The sequence below is a fragment of the Ciona intestinalis genome, chromosome 11, assembly GCF_000224145.3.
Source record: "Ciona intestinalis chromosome 11, KH, whole genome shotgun sequence".
Classification (NCBI taxonomy): Eukaryota; Metazoa; Chordata; class Ascidiacea; order Phlebobranchia; family Cionidae; genus Ciona; species Ciona intestinalis.
The window spans coordinates 34,084-50,160 of record NC_020176.2 but is presented as its reverse complement, the minus strand read 5'-3'; the positions used below and the strand labels follow the sequence as shown (position 1 = coordinate 50,160).

Genomic DNA, 16,077 nt, shown 5'->3' with positions numbered 1-16,077 from the left:
ATAGTTGAATGAATGCGCTGTACATGAGAGTTTTAATTGATGACGTAGAATCGCTGAGAACGCACAGCGGTCAATCGTTGTATGACGTCACAATCGCCACCCGTTGCTGAAAATCGTAAAGTTAAGTTTGGACAAAAGAATTTAACGACGATTCATCGATGTCGCGGTTTAAAACGCGAAGCTGACGATAAAATACTTTATTACGTCATACAAGCTAATACCAGAAGAATCAGTGAAACAGAATAACAATTGTTAATATTCTAGAATTGCAGCAAAACTAGGATTTCTAGATTTTAAGTTGTGACGTCATGCACCTATTGTTACGTAGAACAATGAGATATTTTACATCATAATAGTCGTGGAACGTAATGAGTTCATAGTATTGTAAGATTTGGTTGCGTTTCTGTTTATTTCAAGGGTCTAGTGAAGCGTCCTTTATTTTGTTGTTCGAAAAATTCAAGCTTCTATTCTATATGGGTGGGAAATGTAATGGAAATCAGGGCAGAGTTGGCTCATTACCCACAAATTTAAGGATAAAAATGAGTATTAAAATTGTATGTATTATGCGGATTGTTAAACCATTAAATATCAAACTTTCATTTTCTGCTAAATTGTCTCATTAAAAAAAATGAATAGGTTTTTGTACTTTTGAAATAAGAGACATACAACGTTGGTAGGGTAAACGTAAGTAATATGAGAACGCAGTGAGACGTATTTGTACCAATCAGTTGTAAAACATTGTGTTAACATTAAAATGGGTGACTGTATGATAAACGTTGTAACACAGAACTTCCCAACCCATTGTATGGTTATACCAAAAAGCATGAATTAATAACGACCCAATTTGTAAAAGTTTTTTGTAAACAACTTTTGTAAGCACAAAATAAAATGATTTAATCTTTATAATAGCCAGGGGTCAAAAGGGTTTGTGAACCACTTTTGTAGGTGACCCAACCAAATCAAATGGGTATTTAATTTTCTAAAACTACATTTTACAAAACTTTTACAAAGCATAAAATAAAAAAGCTATTTTAGGACTGGGAGCCAGAGGTTGAGAAGTTCTGGGTTATATTTCCTAATGGGGTGATATTGTTAGAGGTATACACATTCACTGCTATTATAAACACATACTTGGTACTAGTAACATATTACTGTTAAGTGCATGCGATAATTTGCACGTAGGGGAGGCCGCAGAAATATGGGGGTTAACAAAGAATTGTTATGATGTCATAATAGGGTACAATGATGTCATAACAGGGTACTGTTACATAAAACATGACAGCCTAACTAAAAGTAATCGCCAAACTAACTGTTTTATCTTCAATGCCCCAGAATTGTGTTGTTTGTGTGTACGGAACTATACATGAAGTAAAAAAGTAAAGTTGGATATTCTATATGGGTTAGGTTCTACAGCAAACATGCCATGGGATCTTAGATTTGACCACAGTTGGTCCATTACCCCAACATTGTATATGCACATTCTACTTTATATGAGTGAGGTCCTATAGTGAGGCTTGCCATGGGAACTGGGATTTAGACCAGAGTAAACCAATTACCCTAACACTGAGGAGTGTTAAAACCCATTATTGCCACAATATGTAAGCCAGAGTTAACACATTACCGCAGTAACTACTTTAACATTAGATTGGGATCGGGGAAATGATGTTTATACCTCGTGTCCCTTGGTATGCTGCTGTAGAACCTTAACCCAATATAAGATAGAAGAAGATGTTTAATTTGGGCATGATAATTATGATGATCAGGCATTTAAAGAGATGCAACAATAATAAGATACCTGCTTCAAGAAAAAAAGAAATCTGAAAATGGTCGAGAAAAAAGAAATAAATAACTCGATTAGAGCACAAACTAGCGTCACATTAAGCATTTATAAGGCACCATAGAAATAAAATAAACAAGAACATTTTAATGTAAGTTTGTGTTGCAATCGGGGTAAGACGGCCAACCCTTCTTATGTGCAAAGCAGAAGCAACCATACTTGAAGAAGACAAAGTTTCAGCAAAAATTTGCATTTTGATGTTTTTTAGAAACCAGGATCCCAATAAAGCTGTGATCGTATTATTAGCTGCATTATTATTAAAGTTGGTTCATCACCACCAATGTACTTGAAGGGTAGACTCTGATGTATGCAGGTATAAACCATGGGTTCAGTTGAACAGTGGTAAATTATAGAAGCTGAAACCTCTTTTTCCCTTCACAGCGTAATACACAGCTATCACATGGTATACTGTGGATAAAAACAATGGTTTTATATGGAGTGTATAATGATTAGAATTTAGGTAATTAAAACTGTGGGATAAAACAAGGTTTGGTTTATATGAAGTGTATGATAATAATAATTTCTGTAGTTAGGATGCAATCAACTGACTGAATGAGTTGACATATTGCCACTTTAAAAGTGGGGCAAACATAAATCTAAATCTTTTTAAATGACTTATTACATATGGTGTGTTGTGCGGGCCTAACAACTTCATAAAACTTTATGAAAAGTTTGAATTGGATTTTCAATCATGAAAGATTTCAACCATAGGAAAATATACCATTTATATCGGAGTTAATACCCCATTTAAGTGTTTATTGCTTAAAATACTAAATGCAGTTACTTTAATATTAGATATTAAAGTTTTCATGTGACTATGATGTCACAAAGTGCAGTGATGATGTCACAGAATGCATTGTTTAATAACAAAGCACATTGTGTTGCTTCGTGGAATAGTGGCCTCGGACGAGATAATTTATAACGAGCTGTTAAGAGGAAACTGAAGCAGCTTCGCAACAGGAAATCAGTGGCACAGTGCGTTCTAACAACGATGTGGGTGTTTGGTGGTTACAATGGTTTGTTTGCTTGTGTGAGTTGTGAGGTTACTTGGTGGTAATACATAAATAGAAAGATATCTTACAGAAATTTGAATTATAATATGAATTTAAATCGTGAATAATTTGTCTGCCAGCAGCACCATATGTTTATACAGTATATAGGTTGTTTTGTATATGATGTATTAGCTAGATTGTTGATTATACAGTTTGTTGGTTGTCTAGTTATATTAGCACCAGGTGGATGGCTATTAATATTATAATGATAATAATTAGCATGTTTTACGTGTGATGTTTGTTTTAAAAGTTATTTATCTGTTTGTTTGTTTATACAGCTCTAAATTACCACCATGACTAGCATAGTAAACCTGGAACTCAGATATTAAAATAACATTAAAAGATTAACCAGTATGTCGGTCACTGACCCTCTATTGAAAAGTTTGAAATATTTGATCGAGGAATTTTATTCGGTTGATGAAAAAGTAACCGATGAAAGTCCGTATTTGGAACAGTTTTGTATAACTGTGGAGAAGTGTTTTACCAAGGGAATGAAACCAGGTGAGGGTTTTATACAAGGGTGTATTGAACTGTGTGTTTCTGCACACTGATGCGAATGAATGTAACTTTTTTATTTATCCTTGTGTGACTGGAAAAACAGTCGTCATAATTCTCGCTTGCAAGTTACCATGTATGTCAATTTGAGGGTGATTGTTTTCTGTATGGCTGACAATTTAGATAACCCATGAGTGTCCACTGGGTTGAAACAATTATTGTCTTGTTAAAAAGGACACATGCTTTTACAACGAGAACAGCCACGACCTTGAACAAGTTACCCCTTTAAAAAGTGGCAGGCGAGCTAACCACTGTTCCATGATGTGCACTTTAATAAAATCTGTGTATTTTTTGTGCAAAAGGATCAGTTTTCTCAAATAACATGTTGTTACACCAAAGTAATATATCCAGGAAATGATTAATTGCATGGTAGTGTGTTGTGTTGCTAATTTGGGATGAATAACAATTTTAATGCGAAAAACGTGAATCTTGCTATATCTGGTTATGACTATTTTGCAGAGTTCTCAGTTATATTTATTTCAAGTGTTACAATATGATTTATCAATTCTTAAAATGTTACTATTTATTTCCACGTGTTTTTTGAACGACCAATTTAATTTTTCTAGTTAGATTTTTCCAAGTTGTCAACTATATTTCTGTTTTTACAATGTTGCGAAGTGCAGACTATATTTCCCAGTGTTTCCAGATACATTCTTGTTTTTAAGTGTTGCGAATTATTTCAAGGACAATGGTTGATTCCGAAAGACAATGGGGATTCATACAGAAGAAAAAGGTTGTGGCAGATTCTAGAATCCTTCGAAACCAACGGACCCGTCCCATATTCGATATCAACTGCTGTTAATGCTGCGTTGAGCAATAAAAGGTGACGGAATAATAATCTATATGGGTGAGGACGGTGTGACAAGCGTTGGGACCTGGGATTGAGACCACAGTTGGTCCATTACCCCAACATTGTATATGCAGGTTCTATTCTATATGGGTGAGTTTCTACAGTGAGGCATGCCATGGGACCTGGGATTTAGACCAGAGTTAGCCCATTACCCCAACATTGTATATGTACAGTCTGTTGCATGGGTGAGGTCCTCAGTAAGGCATGCCATAGGGCCGGAGATTTTAGCCAACACTTAAAGTGCCACAAGCCATTCAGTGACCACTGTGTATTGTACAAATGTTCAAAGTACCTAAAGATACTTACTAAGCCATGGTGGTGAAATAAACAATGCAATGACAATTAAGAAGTTGAAACATTATTGTTCAATCATAACACAAGTTGTTTTCACAGAAGTTAAATAATAAACATTAAGAATATGCCAAGTTGAAACAATAATAAACATACTGTAGATAAACCTCATGTCTTACTATCCAGTTATACCATGGCACACATGGTGTATTCATACACCTAACGCTCACTGTCAAGTTATAACATAGGTGTCTTCTTATACCATGGCACTGGCACACATGGTGTATTCATACACCTAACGCTCACTGTCAAGTTATAACATGGGTGTCTTCTTATACAGCCAGGCACACATGGTGTATTCATACACCTCATGCTCATTGTCAAGTTATAACATGGGTGTCTTCTTATACACCTAGCACACATGGTGTATTCATACACCTCATGCTCATTGTCAAGTTATAACATGGGTGTCTTCTTATACCATGGCACTGGCACACATGGTGTATTCATACACCTAACGCTCACTGTCAAGTTATAACATGGGTGTCTTCTTATACCAGGCACTGGCACACATGGTGTATTCATACACCTCATGCTCATTGTCAAGTTATAACATGGGTGTCTTCTTATACCATGGCACTGGCACACATGGTGTATTCATACACCCAACGCTCATTGTCAAGTTATAACATGGGTGTCTTCTTATACCATGGCACTGGCACACATGGTGTATTCATACACCTCATGCTCACTGTCAAGTTATAACATGGGTGTCTTCTTATACCATGGCACTGGCACACATGGTGTATTCATACACCTAACGCTCACTGTCAAGTTATAACATGGGTGTCTTCTTATACCATGGCACTGGCACACATGGTGTATTCATACACCCAACGCTCACTGTCAAGTTATAACATGGGTGTCTTCTTATACCATGGCACTGGCACACATGGTGTATTCATACACCTAACGCTCACTGTCAAGTTATAACATTAAGGTGTCAGTTTTTAATTTTTTTTTGTGACATAATGTGTTTTACTATCTTAGTATTCAATGAGGTTCCCTATGTTTAACCTATTTTGATGGGTGTAACTGTATTTTAACAATGTCACCCCAGATTTTACCCTGCTGTTAGGTGTCTATACAAACAAGCAGAGCCAAAGTATATTGCATTCACCACATTAATCAATGAGGTTCCCTATGTTTGACAACTATGAGTGTAACTGTATTTTAACAATGTTACCCCAGATTTTACCCTGCTGTTAGGTGTCTATACAAACAATAAGAGCCAAAGTATATTGCATTCACCACATTAATCAATGAGGTTCCCTATGTTTGACAACTATGAATGTAACTGTATTTTAACAACGTCACCCCAGATTTTACCCTGCCGTTAGGTGTCCATACAAACAAGCAGATCCAAAGTATATTGCATTCACCACATTAATCAATGAGGTTCTCTATGTTTGACAACTATGAGTGTAATTACATTCTAACAATTTCTCACCACATTTTGTTAAGTTTTAAAAATCTAACACCAATAAATCGACCCCAACCACGCAGGGTACGGGGCAAGGAGGGCCGACTACGATATCTCATCCGACATTGCCTCGCACACAGCAGCTTACATGTGTTGGTGGAATTCCTTATGACAAGAAGGAAGGAACTGAGAGATATTTACATGGTGGGGGACAAGGAAAATATATTGACCATGCTCAATGTGTTTGGGGGAGGTAGCTCCATCATGATACATGAACAACTAAGTGAGCAGCTCAGGTAAGATTAAGGGATCGTGTATTGGAATATTTTTAATATGTTGATACCCAGTGTACCCCATTGTATATGTTTGAGGTATTCTGGCGATATGTCGGCAAATAAGACTAGATTTCCCCTATTGTTTATCGTATATATTGGACAATGACCAAGCTGTCAAGGGATGATCTTCCATCCATTCTATAAACTCCTTGTCCCCATACCTTCCATAAAGGGACAAGCTTTTTGCACCAAGCTGTTTAACACATAGATATGTTAGACAAAGATGTAATACACAGCAATTAACAATGCTGCAATCAGTCTATTGCCCCAGTTGAAACCACTCGGCAAATTCAAGACTCAGTGCACCACTAATACTAATGCTATGAATGTAACTTGCTTCATCCACGCATGGCCAGGAAATGGCAGTTGTTATAATTCTAACACCCCGATTTACAGGTCCCTTCTATTAACATGTCCCAACAATATATCACACATTCTTATGTGAAAAGACTGGTGGCTATAACTGAACCCCATACACCATTAAAGCTTGGGATTCTTAACCCTACACAGAACTTGCTTTATCCTCGCGCGGCTGGAAAATGACAATTACTATAACACTAACCCCCCATCTACAGGTCCCTCCTACTAACATGTTCCACCTCTCTTTCCTTCCATCTTGACCTCACTAATAGTTTCTTCCTGGATGAAACTTGGAAACTTCCACAAACTAAATCAGCCGAGTTTGTTCCAACCAATGAACTCGGGATAGAGATGATATATGTACAAGGTATGGGACAATCACATGTTTGAAAAATTGTTCATAGTCTTTGATCCATCTCACTTACAACAACATTTATGGCAGTGGTTCCCAAACTGTGGCACGCGAGCACTCATTAGGTTTACACCAAACAATCGCGATACGTTGCTTTACGCGTACAAATTATTCTTTGCAAACATATTTATACTTTAATTGTGCGCATACGTGGAAATGTATTTTAAACACCTGCAGGCTAAATAATCAAGGGGACAATCGATATTATGATGCAAATAATCGCCGTCGACGCCTTGTGAATTGCTATTATGTCGTAATCAATTGCCAGGTCAAACAATCGCTATTATGATGCAATGAATCCACGTGTGAATTCCTACTATTACGTAACAAACATCACATTCATTCATTCATTTACTCAAGTTATATGTTACAGGTCATGGAATCATCAGTCGAATTAAAGCTGGCAGTGTAGCAGCGGAAACCCCAAGCCTTGGTGTCGGGGATCTCCTGGTTGAGATGAACGGACACCTCTTGTTCCCTGCTGCTGCTGGTGGTGAGAAAGACGCCAAGTGCGTGTGGAGGGAATGTAAAAGTCGCAGCAAGCCTTGTATGTTGACGGTGGTCAAACCGCGATCACCCGTCACTGGAGGCATATATCCCCCACTGAAAGCGATCCTCACAGAGTACCATGAATGGATGGACATCTATTATAAAACGCGGCAACAAAAACTTGAGGATAAAAACTTGAGGGATGAAATTAAAGCCGACGTGATGTCGCCACTGAATGAGAACGAGAAGATACCGGTCCTTGATCCGACAGCTGCAGAAAATGGGTCCGGGGGATCGTATAAAGTCACGTATATTGGTGAAGTATTGACAGGGGAGGATGGGGGGGTGGATCAGATTGAAAGCGTGATTCGGCAGGCTTTAAATAAAAGATCGGACAGAACTTCCTTTAATGTGACGATCACACTTACACAGATAGGGGTGGAGACGGGCATAGGAAACCACAGCCAAGTCGAACCACTGTTTAATCATAAATACGCTGATATATCAAGCTGTGGGAAGATTGTAACAGACGATTTCCACTTCTGCTACATAGCTGGCGACACCTTCTGTACATTGAGCAAGCAGTTTGTGGGATATGTGTTTAGAGCTGAAACATTGGCTCAATCAAGAGCTGTATTGAATGGTATCTACCAAGGGTTTAAACGCACTACATGGTTCATGTAACGCGATAATATTCACTTAACAGTTTAATTGTGCAATAACATGTATGGTGAAATTATAGGTGCGACTTTAAGGGGAGGGAGGGATAGTTAGACACACAATCCTATGAAATAAACTTGTTGGTTGTAATGTGTTTACTGATTAATGCAGCGTGGATTGTTCCAAGGTTGGCATCTCTACCCTGCCACCCCAGGTTTGGTGCCTTTGATTGCAATGTCTTGTTTCGTAGCAAGTGTATACGTAACTCAATGCTGTCACTACTTTACTGTGTGAATACTTTGTACTTTTTGCTTGAACTAATATTACAAAGTTAACAAGGAGTTTATTATTGTTGCCTGGTGTTAATTATTTCTAACTTTTATCATGAACTTTGTAATGCTGTTGTTTTTGTTTACACACATAAGGTACTGCAATAAAACAAACTTAACTATTCTACAAAGAAGTAATAAAAGTTACAGCTTATTTTAATGTCCTTGCACATTAAATAAAGGTAACCGTGTTCCAGTTAATGTTGGTTTTGTGTTTAAATAGTTTATACAAAATGTAAATCATATGTTAAGAGAAGGGTTATAAGGTTATGTAGTTATTGCCCTGTTTGCTAAGTTTTATTTGATATTTAGAAATTCAAAGGCAGAAACCGTTCAAGTGTATGTGACATTAAATTTAAAAAGTAAATAATCCTTGATGATATTGAATAATAAGCCTTGACAAAGCATATATTAAACAATCATTTCTGCACAAAAGCGAAAGTTTGCACAAAAAAGTAAACTTTGTGCACCTGGTGTAGTTTTCAAAGTTTGAAACTTATTGTTAAGCCCTATGCTCCTATGACTTCATAATTGCCAGTGTTTAACAACAAAATATTGGCTGTTTGTGCTCAAAACAAAATCACTGATTATTGAAGCTAATATGCTTAATACTGATATTTACTAATTTGGTATATTGATTGTAAGGCTGGGTTCTTAATAAAACTACAAATGATTGCAAATACTTTGGGTGTTTTGACGAAAACGCAATAGAACCCAGTTTATTTAGCACCAAATAACCATACGAATCTAACAAACCAACTTTTGGTTGTCTATCTTAAATGGGTTTCGGTTCATAAACATTTATGGGTGAAATAGCTAAAGTATATGCAATTCCTAGTTTGATTACGAACCCTGTTTTTTCGAAATTTTAAAGTAAAATCACAAACTTACCCCCAGGTATGAAACATACAACGCCAATCACGAAAAGCATGAAAATACCGCTCACTGCAAATATAATAACCATTGTTATTTAACAATGCAAATATAAGATCAAAGGATTTTAATGTAAATATGAGTTGTATAAAGTTGTGTGGTAACTTTAACTGGTGGTTTAAGAACACTAACTATATATTACGGAAATTAGTGGTTTTTAAAAACACTTAAGCACATTATAAGTGCGTTAGATCAAAGACAGAGTCAAGACACATTTTGGATTCTTTTCTTTGGATCTGTCTGTGTAAATTCAATATAAAAAAATATATATTTTAAAATTTATGCAACACATGCCGAAACTTTATTATTGTTAATTTGTAAAAGTTACACAACACATTTGAGCCTAGTTACAGCATAATAGTGTGACGTAAACCCCAACATATAGTAGGGTGGGGGAAGATGGGACACATTTTCATTCTATTTTCCCGTTCTGTTCGGTCGTAAACAAAGAATATTCAAAAATTATATAACTATATCCTCACAACTCCCATAGACCGTTGTTAATTGTTTACACAATCAGGATATTTGGGTATTATGTGCCAAAGGTGTCCCATCTTCCCCCACTCCACTGTATATGCATTGTGTTTACACCAAGTAAGAATAACTATGCCATTACTTAGGTGATATTAATTATTTGCCAAATTTTTTAAGTTTTTAGAAGCCTTTTTTTATGCTATCAAATATTTGCCAATATTATATAACTGTTTTTTTCCTTTGTAGTGGCTTTTCTGTCAATAACATTGAGCCTCTACAAAGGTGGGACAGCCTCAATACACAGTATGTAACAATACACCAATGTGTTGTTGCCTTCACAACTAAATTACGTAACCCAATATTTTAATGATATTATACATTAACACTTAATATAAGCACCTAACACAGAATGTAAAGGAATAGGATTCTTTTACTCTAAATCACTTTTAGTCACATTGCTGACTTTTATCCACAGTCTAACATTGAATTAACATCGCTAACAGACATTATGACACAAATTATAATATGGATGTACTCCAATATTCACAAGATGGGTTGATGTGGCAGTTGCCAACTATTTGTAACACGAGTACCTAACAGATAATGGGACAACCCTGATAGAACATCACCCATATATAATACATGTGAACACCCCAACGTGTTAGTAGGACGAAGGTTTTATATGCAATATACATACATGCGTAAACTGGCACATTAGATATAGTAAAGTGGGGGAAGATGGGACACCTTTAGCACATAATACCCGAATATCCTGATTGGGTTTTAAACAATGAATGGGAGTAGTGGCTCTTGAGGATACAGTTTTATAATTCTTTGTCTGTTCTTTGTTTACTACCAAGTGGGACGAGAAAATGGAATAAAAAGTGTCCCACCTCCCCCCACTTTACTATATAACTGGCTACCTTATCTTAAACAGCAATACATATTAAGTAAACTTACATTGCACTTGTAATGCTTCCAATACAATACCAACCACACATAAACCTAAGGGGAAAAAATTTAGGTTAGAAATCAAGTAATGAATTAGTTATTGAAGATTTTAATGCATAGGTTGTAGGAAAAATAAGGGTATTTTATTTATAATAACACTAAATGGAAATAGAGTGGTTATGTTTGATTTCTAAAGGTGTTTTATAAGTCCAATGGTGAAATTTTATGGACCGTACACCATACTATGTTTTTAATATTCTTTATTATGCAAAAAACATTAAACTTTGTGGGAAAGATGGATAGGCTAACCTAACAATTATATATTTACTGCAATATCAACAAAACCATTACGCCCACTATAAAGGCCAATCTTGAATTGAACAAAGTTTGACATCTATATTAATGTGTTAATCACCTATATAAGGGGAAACCCCTAATATATGGATCATAAATCAAGGAAGTGAACGACTATGACATCACAAACACAATTATTTCCTATCAAGGTTTCCTAAACTCTAATAATTGTATTTACGATAAGTATTTCCTACACATTTATACAAACAGGTGGTACCAACTACCAATATTTGCGTTTCCTTTATTATTCTTTCCAAAACTGATGTAAAAATTTAATATTCCTGATTATAAACTAAAGTGACTCATATATTCCTAAACGTTTGACTTGACGTTCAAGTTTATATGGGTTTGGTATATACGTGGTTAGATAATGACATCACACAGGAATTCACAATCTAATTATATATTCACTATCCTGTAACACATAATCCCTTCTCCACTCATTCTCTGCAAAACAATTTCATCTAAAAATACATTTCAACTTCAAAAGCAATATCTCTGACTCACAAACCATGGGTGGCAAGGTGGGCAGGCCAATCCAGAGACTTTCTGCACTGCATTAAACAGTGAACATTACAACCAATAAGTTAGATTTAACTGCCCCTGCCTCTACTGCATTTCAAAAGTTAGTCACCTATGCACTTAACTTTAGTGTTTTAGATACCTTATCTTTATACACTGCATATAGTTTAAGCTACTTACATATTCCAATAAAAAATAAAACAAAGGAAGCGGCAACCACTTTCCAGTGTTCCCGAACTTTAGGATGACGGTACCACCTGTAAAGAGAAATAATACTTTTAATTTAAAAAGGGAAACACTGGTAATGGTTTGGTGAAAAAATTAATGTTTTTTTTAATGATTAAAAGTAAATCTATGTATATAACAGTCGTTAAAACACGGGTGTTTTGTTACATACACCTCATGCCTGCTCACACTTTACCAATATGTAACTTTGTGGATGAAGATCTTAACATGGAAGACCACAAAAGTTTTATATTGCTACCAAGTATACTGCAACAAGGTATCTCTAACCAACCTGTGTGTGGTGGTAGTGGTGGACGCGGTGCTACTGTTAAGTGACCATGTACTACTTTGGTGTTCACGTCTCGGGGCAAATCTGTAAACAATTCAATATTTAATTAAAAGTTTGAGACGTTGTGGGACCAGAGAGGCTTACAGAAAAACTTCACTCATATAGAATAAATTATGTTGTAATAGAATATATCAAATCTGCAAAATCTGCCAACTGTTATTGTAAGCAAGTTTATTGTCCCTGATTAACCTTTGACAACTATATTGTTGCCATGACAAGGAACTTGAATAAGATGTTGAAACATCGGTACAAAATATAAATGACCTAAAACAGCTACAATAGATTTATTACCATCTTTCATATTGAAACTTTAAGAAGTAAAATAATGGAATTAAAGCAAATAATAGAAAACAATTGAGAAGGTCTTGTTTAAAAGACTGGATGTTGGGGTAAAGGGCCAACTCCGGTCCATTTTCCAGATTCCCAGGTCCCCTGGTATGCTTTGTCGTTGGACCTAGCCTCTAATATGAAATAGGTAACACACAAGAACAAAAATAAGCCATGCTAATTACTTTAAAGAGAAATCCTCATCAGCACTGCCTTTGTCAAGTTTATGAATTGAAATAACATTCACATTTTCAATTGTAGGACTGTCTTCAATACGTTTATCATTATTCTGCGTATTCTCCATGCTTTAAACAGCCATTCATCTAATTTACTTCACTGTTCAAACCAACTGCTCTGCAAAACTGAAGGGAATGAAATATTTGCTTCGCTCTCAAGTTTTCCACGAAAACTGCATCAATTATTCACAATGCGTTCAATATATCTGCCTGCAGAACTTAAGGTAATGCATTAGTTGAATCTACATTTAACCAAATGTAGCATCTACAACAACCTGTACATAAACCTGCAGTGGAATATCCACCTAAACCTAATGCTGCAGAAACTAAATGAAATATTAATAAAGTGACTTCGATCCAATGTCACCAAACTTACATTGAAATATATTCAACATAAAATATAAAGAATATTACCAACACACACAGTATGCTGGGCAAATCAAACTGTGCAGTTTCGCTTTTTATATGACAGCCATCACGAGTGTGCAGGAGGAAGTATTTTAAGCCATCAGTGTAATTAGTGCAGAGTATATAACAGCATGTGCATTATTTATTGTGTTGTACCAGTGGAGCACTTATACTTATAGGATGGATTATAACGGCAACTGCATAAGTGGAATATAAGCTTAGTAAGCCTATAATGTTGGTAAGCCTACATGGTACTAGTGCAATGTTAAAGTTCATGAATATTTAAGAAACAGGAAAATTACCAACAAAACAAGAATTTAAAGTCAGTTTGATAAAACATGGATTTTCTGGTCAGTTTAATCCAAACATACCAGCCCTTGTGTATGATATAATTTTCATCTCAAACATCGCTAAACGTGGTTTTAAATCAAAAGGTTTGAGACATAGCTAAGGCTAATCTACGATTATTCTGACAGGGGGTTTGCAAGAAAATGTTTAACTAATAGTTGCAAAGTGTTGTATTAATATGTGCGTAAATCAACCCGTAAGTTTCACCACTTCCATTCACCGGTGATAACAACATTAATCTATGCTGCGTCTTAAGATAAAAATTTGATCCTACACATTGAAACTAACTATGAAATCAAATTGAAATTATGCTGATTATTGACTCACAGTGTTTGGCATTGTAACCCTGGCTTACGCATGAATATTTGTAAACGTTGCGTCAGCGTAATGCATCAGGTGTGTATAATTATGTTGTGATTAATTAATAAAGGTGGCAGTTGATGTATAATGGGTTGACACTTATGTGTGTTATATATGTCATGCATGTTTGACTGAGTATAGACCTGGTTCACACGAGCTGCATTACTTTGTGCAGTATATGTTTTAATAAACCTGGCAACTTCAAGATAAGACTAACACTAGTCTTAAGGGATTGACAAATTTTCTGGCAATGAGCTTAAAACTTTTTTAAATACAAGCTTTTAAAGCTTCTTAAAGCCATGAATACTGACTTAGATTTTAAAAAGATTCCACCATTTTGGCAAACAGGTGTGTATAATTAGTCAATTTATCCAATATATTTTTACATGGGAAAATTAATTTATTTTCGTGTTTCAATATAAATCAACTTACTGTAATCTTACATCTCCCAGTTTAGGTTGTTCGTTTCTTTCAAACGTGTCCGATTCAAGGTTCTAAAAACAACATTAGCGTTAAAATGACTTCTTATAATTTATTTAACACTTAAAATTCTCTAAAAGAGTTTGTGTAAATTCTATTAAGTTCCAATATGTACTGTTGACATATCTATTATTACTGAGGTCCTACAGCGAAACACACAAAGATTGGATTAAACCCAAAGTTAGCTCTTTCCCCCAAAATGTTTACTTAAGGTATATAATATGTGGTAAAACAGCAGAACCGCAAACTTTAAAATATTCCAGGGCAATTTGATAAAAGCAAATTTGAGGCTTTCATATTACTACAACCTATACCTACAACTATGTAGGAATGCACATTACAGAATAATTAGGTATTCTAGGATATCCTGGAATACTTTATTTCGAATCTAGAATTCAGAATCTTTCTATATTTATAGAAAAAAATTTTTTTACCCACATAAGTCAGTTTATAGACTCTTTCATAGCAGCCTTGTTGGTTTACTCCCACAAACACAAAAATTTTTTTTTTCAAAATTAATAAGTTTCAAAAACTGTTAATATAGTTTATGAGATGACGTGTATTGACGTCATTGAACAGAATACCCAATCCCGTAATTAGATTCGAATACAAAAGGATTTGAATCTCATGGATTCGAAAATTTGTAATGTGCATCCCTACAACTATGGACATCATGTTAAAGATGCCTGGGGGGCTTTCACTCTAATTTTTGAAATTGTAGTTTAACATAAAGTGTTTAACAAATTACAAAGTACCGCATTTTTAACAATCACCCCTGATCAAAAGTTTAAAAACTTGACGCTTATCACTACAACTAGTTAGGAAGTACTTCATAGTAATTGTGAGGAACGAAGAGTTCATATAATGTCGTAGTAAATATAGATCTTTAAACGTTAAACACCGGTGTTTTAATATGAATTAGACAATGTGGTTCAACCGTCCGGTCCGGCGTCGTGGCTCAGTGGTTTAGGCGTCTGCATCGAGAACCGAAGGGCCCCGGTTCGATGCTCGACGGCGGTACTAATACTGATCGGCGTATGTGTCCTTGGGCAAGACACTTAACGGACATTGCTCCAACCCAGCGGTCACTTATGGGTTGTCCAAATTACAGTCATACACAGGAAAAAACAAACAATTACCCACAAAGTTGCATATATGTGGTGACTCGCTGCCCAGACGAGGATAAACCTTCTGTGGAAGTGCGTCCGGTTGTGACGTTGTGAGTACGAGTGTAGTTCTCGAATGATGTTCGCGAATCGTGTGAGAACGAGTTCGCAGAAATAGTCCGCAGATGGAGTCCTATATATACGGGTCAAGAATCGGGACAAAAAACGGAACTTGGTCGGACCGGAGAACGAGTTCGCAGAAATAGTCCGCAGATGGAGTCCTACGGGTCAAGAATCGGGACAAAAAACGGGACTTGGTCGGAACGGAGAACGAGTTCGCAGAAATAGTCT

The 16,077-nt window shown here is 35.9% G+C and overlaps 2 protein-coding genes across 4 annotated transcripts in view; one reads left to right on the top strand and one right to left on the bottom strand.

Annotated features, from left to right (window-relative positions):
* Nucleotides 1-140: 140 nt before the first annotated feature.
* The window catches only part of LOC104266174 (transmembrane protein 134), an 18,877-nt gene continuing 2,940 nt past the window's right edge, over nucleotides 141-16,077 (bottom strand). The window contains exons 3-8 of one of the 3 annotated variants that reach the window (XM_009861791.3): nucleotides 14,573-14,634; nucleotides 12,405-12,485; nucleotides 12,068-12,144; nucleotides 11,021-11,065; nucleotides 9,545-9,598; nucleotides 141-2,245 (exon numbers count right to left, since the gene is read on the bottom strand). In XM_009861791.3, coding sequence (XP_009860093.1) covers nucleotides 2,166-2,245; nucleotides 9,545-9,598; nucleotides 11,021-11,065; nucleotides 12,068-12,144; nucleotides 12,405-12,485; nucleotides 14,573-14,634 — 399 coding nt within the window. In that variant the 3' untranslated portion in view covers nucleotides 141-2,165. Of the gene's footprint in view, nucleotides 2,246-9,544; nucleotides 9,599-11,020; nucleotides 11,066-12,067; nucleotides 12,145-12,404; nucleotides 12,486-12,973; nucleotides 13,252-14,572; nucleotides 14,635-16,077 lie in introns of those variants that run through there. The other 2 variants (XM_026836849.1, XM_009861792.3) reach the window with 2 other exon arrangements.
* LOC100181711 lies at nucleotides 2,255-8,850 on the top strand. The gene is made up of 5 exons (XM_002124097.4): nucleotides 2,255-3,390; nucleotides 4,129-4,267; nucleotides 6,152-6,364; nucleotides 6,979-7,130; nucleotides 7,549-8,850. The coding sequence occupies exons 1-5, from the start codon at nucleotides 3,243-3,245 to the stop codon at nucleotides 8,346-8,348; spliced, it is 1,452 nt and encodes a 483-aa protein (XP_002124133.1). The 5' UTR covers nucleotides 2,255-3,242; the 3' UTR covers nucleotides 8,349-8,850.

What these genes read in the sequence shown, in the direction of transcription:
- LOC100181711 (XM_002124097.4), top strand. Translation starts at nt 3,243, where the DNA reads ATGTCGGTCACTGACCCTCTATTGAAAAGTTTGAAATATTTGATCGAG. An exon ending in GCTGCGTTGAGCAATAAAAG is followed by an intron (nt 4,268 to 6,151) that starts GTGACGGAATAA and finishes CCAACCACGCAG; the next exon opens with GGTACGGGGCAAGGAGGGCC. An exon ending in AGAGATGATATATGTACAAG is followed by an intron (nt 7,131 to 7,548) that starts GTATGGGACAAT and finishes TATATGTTACAG; the next exon opens with GTCATGGAATCATCAGTCGA.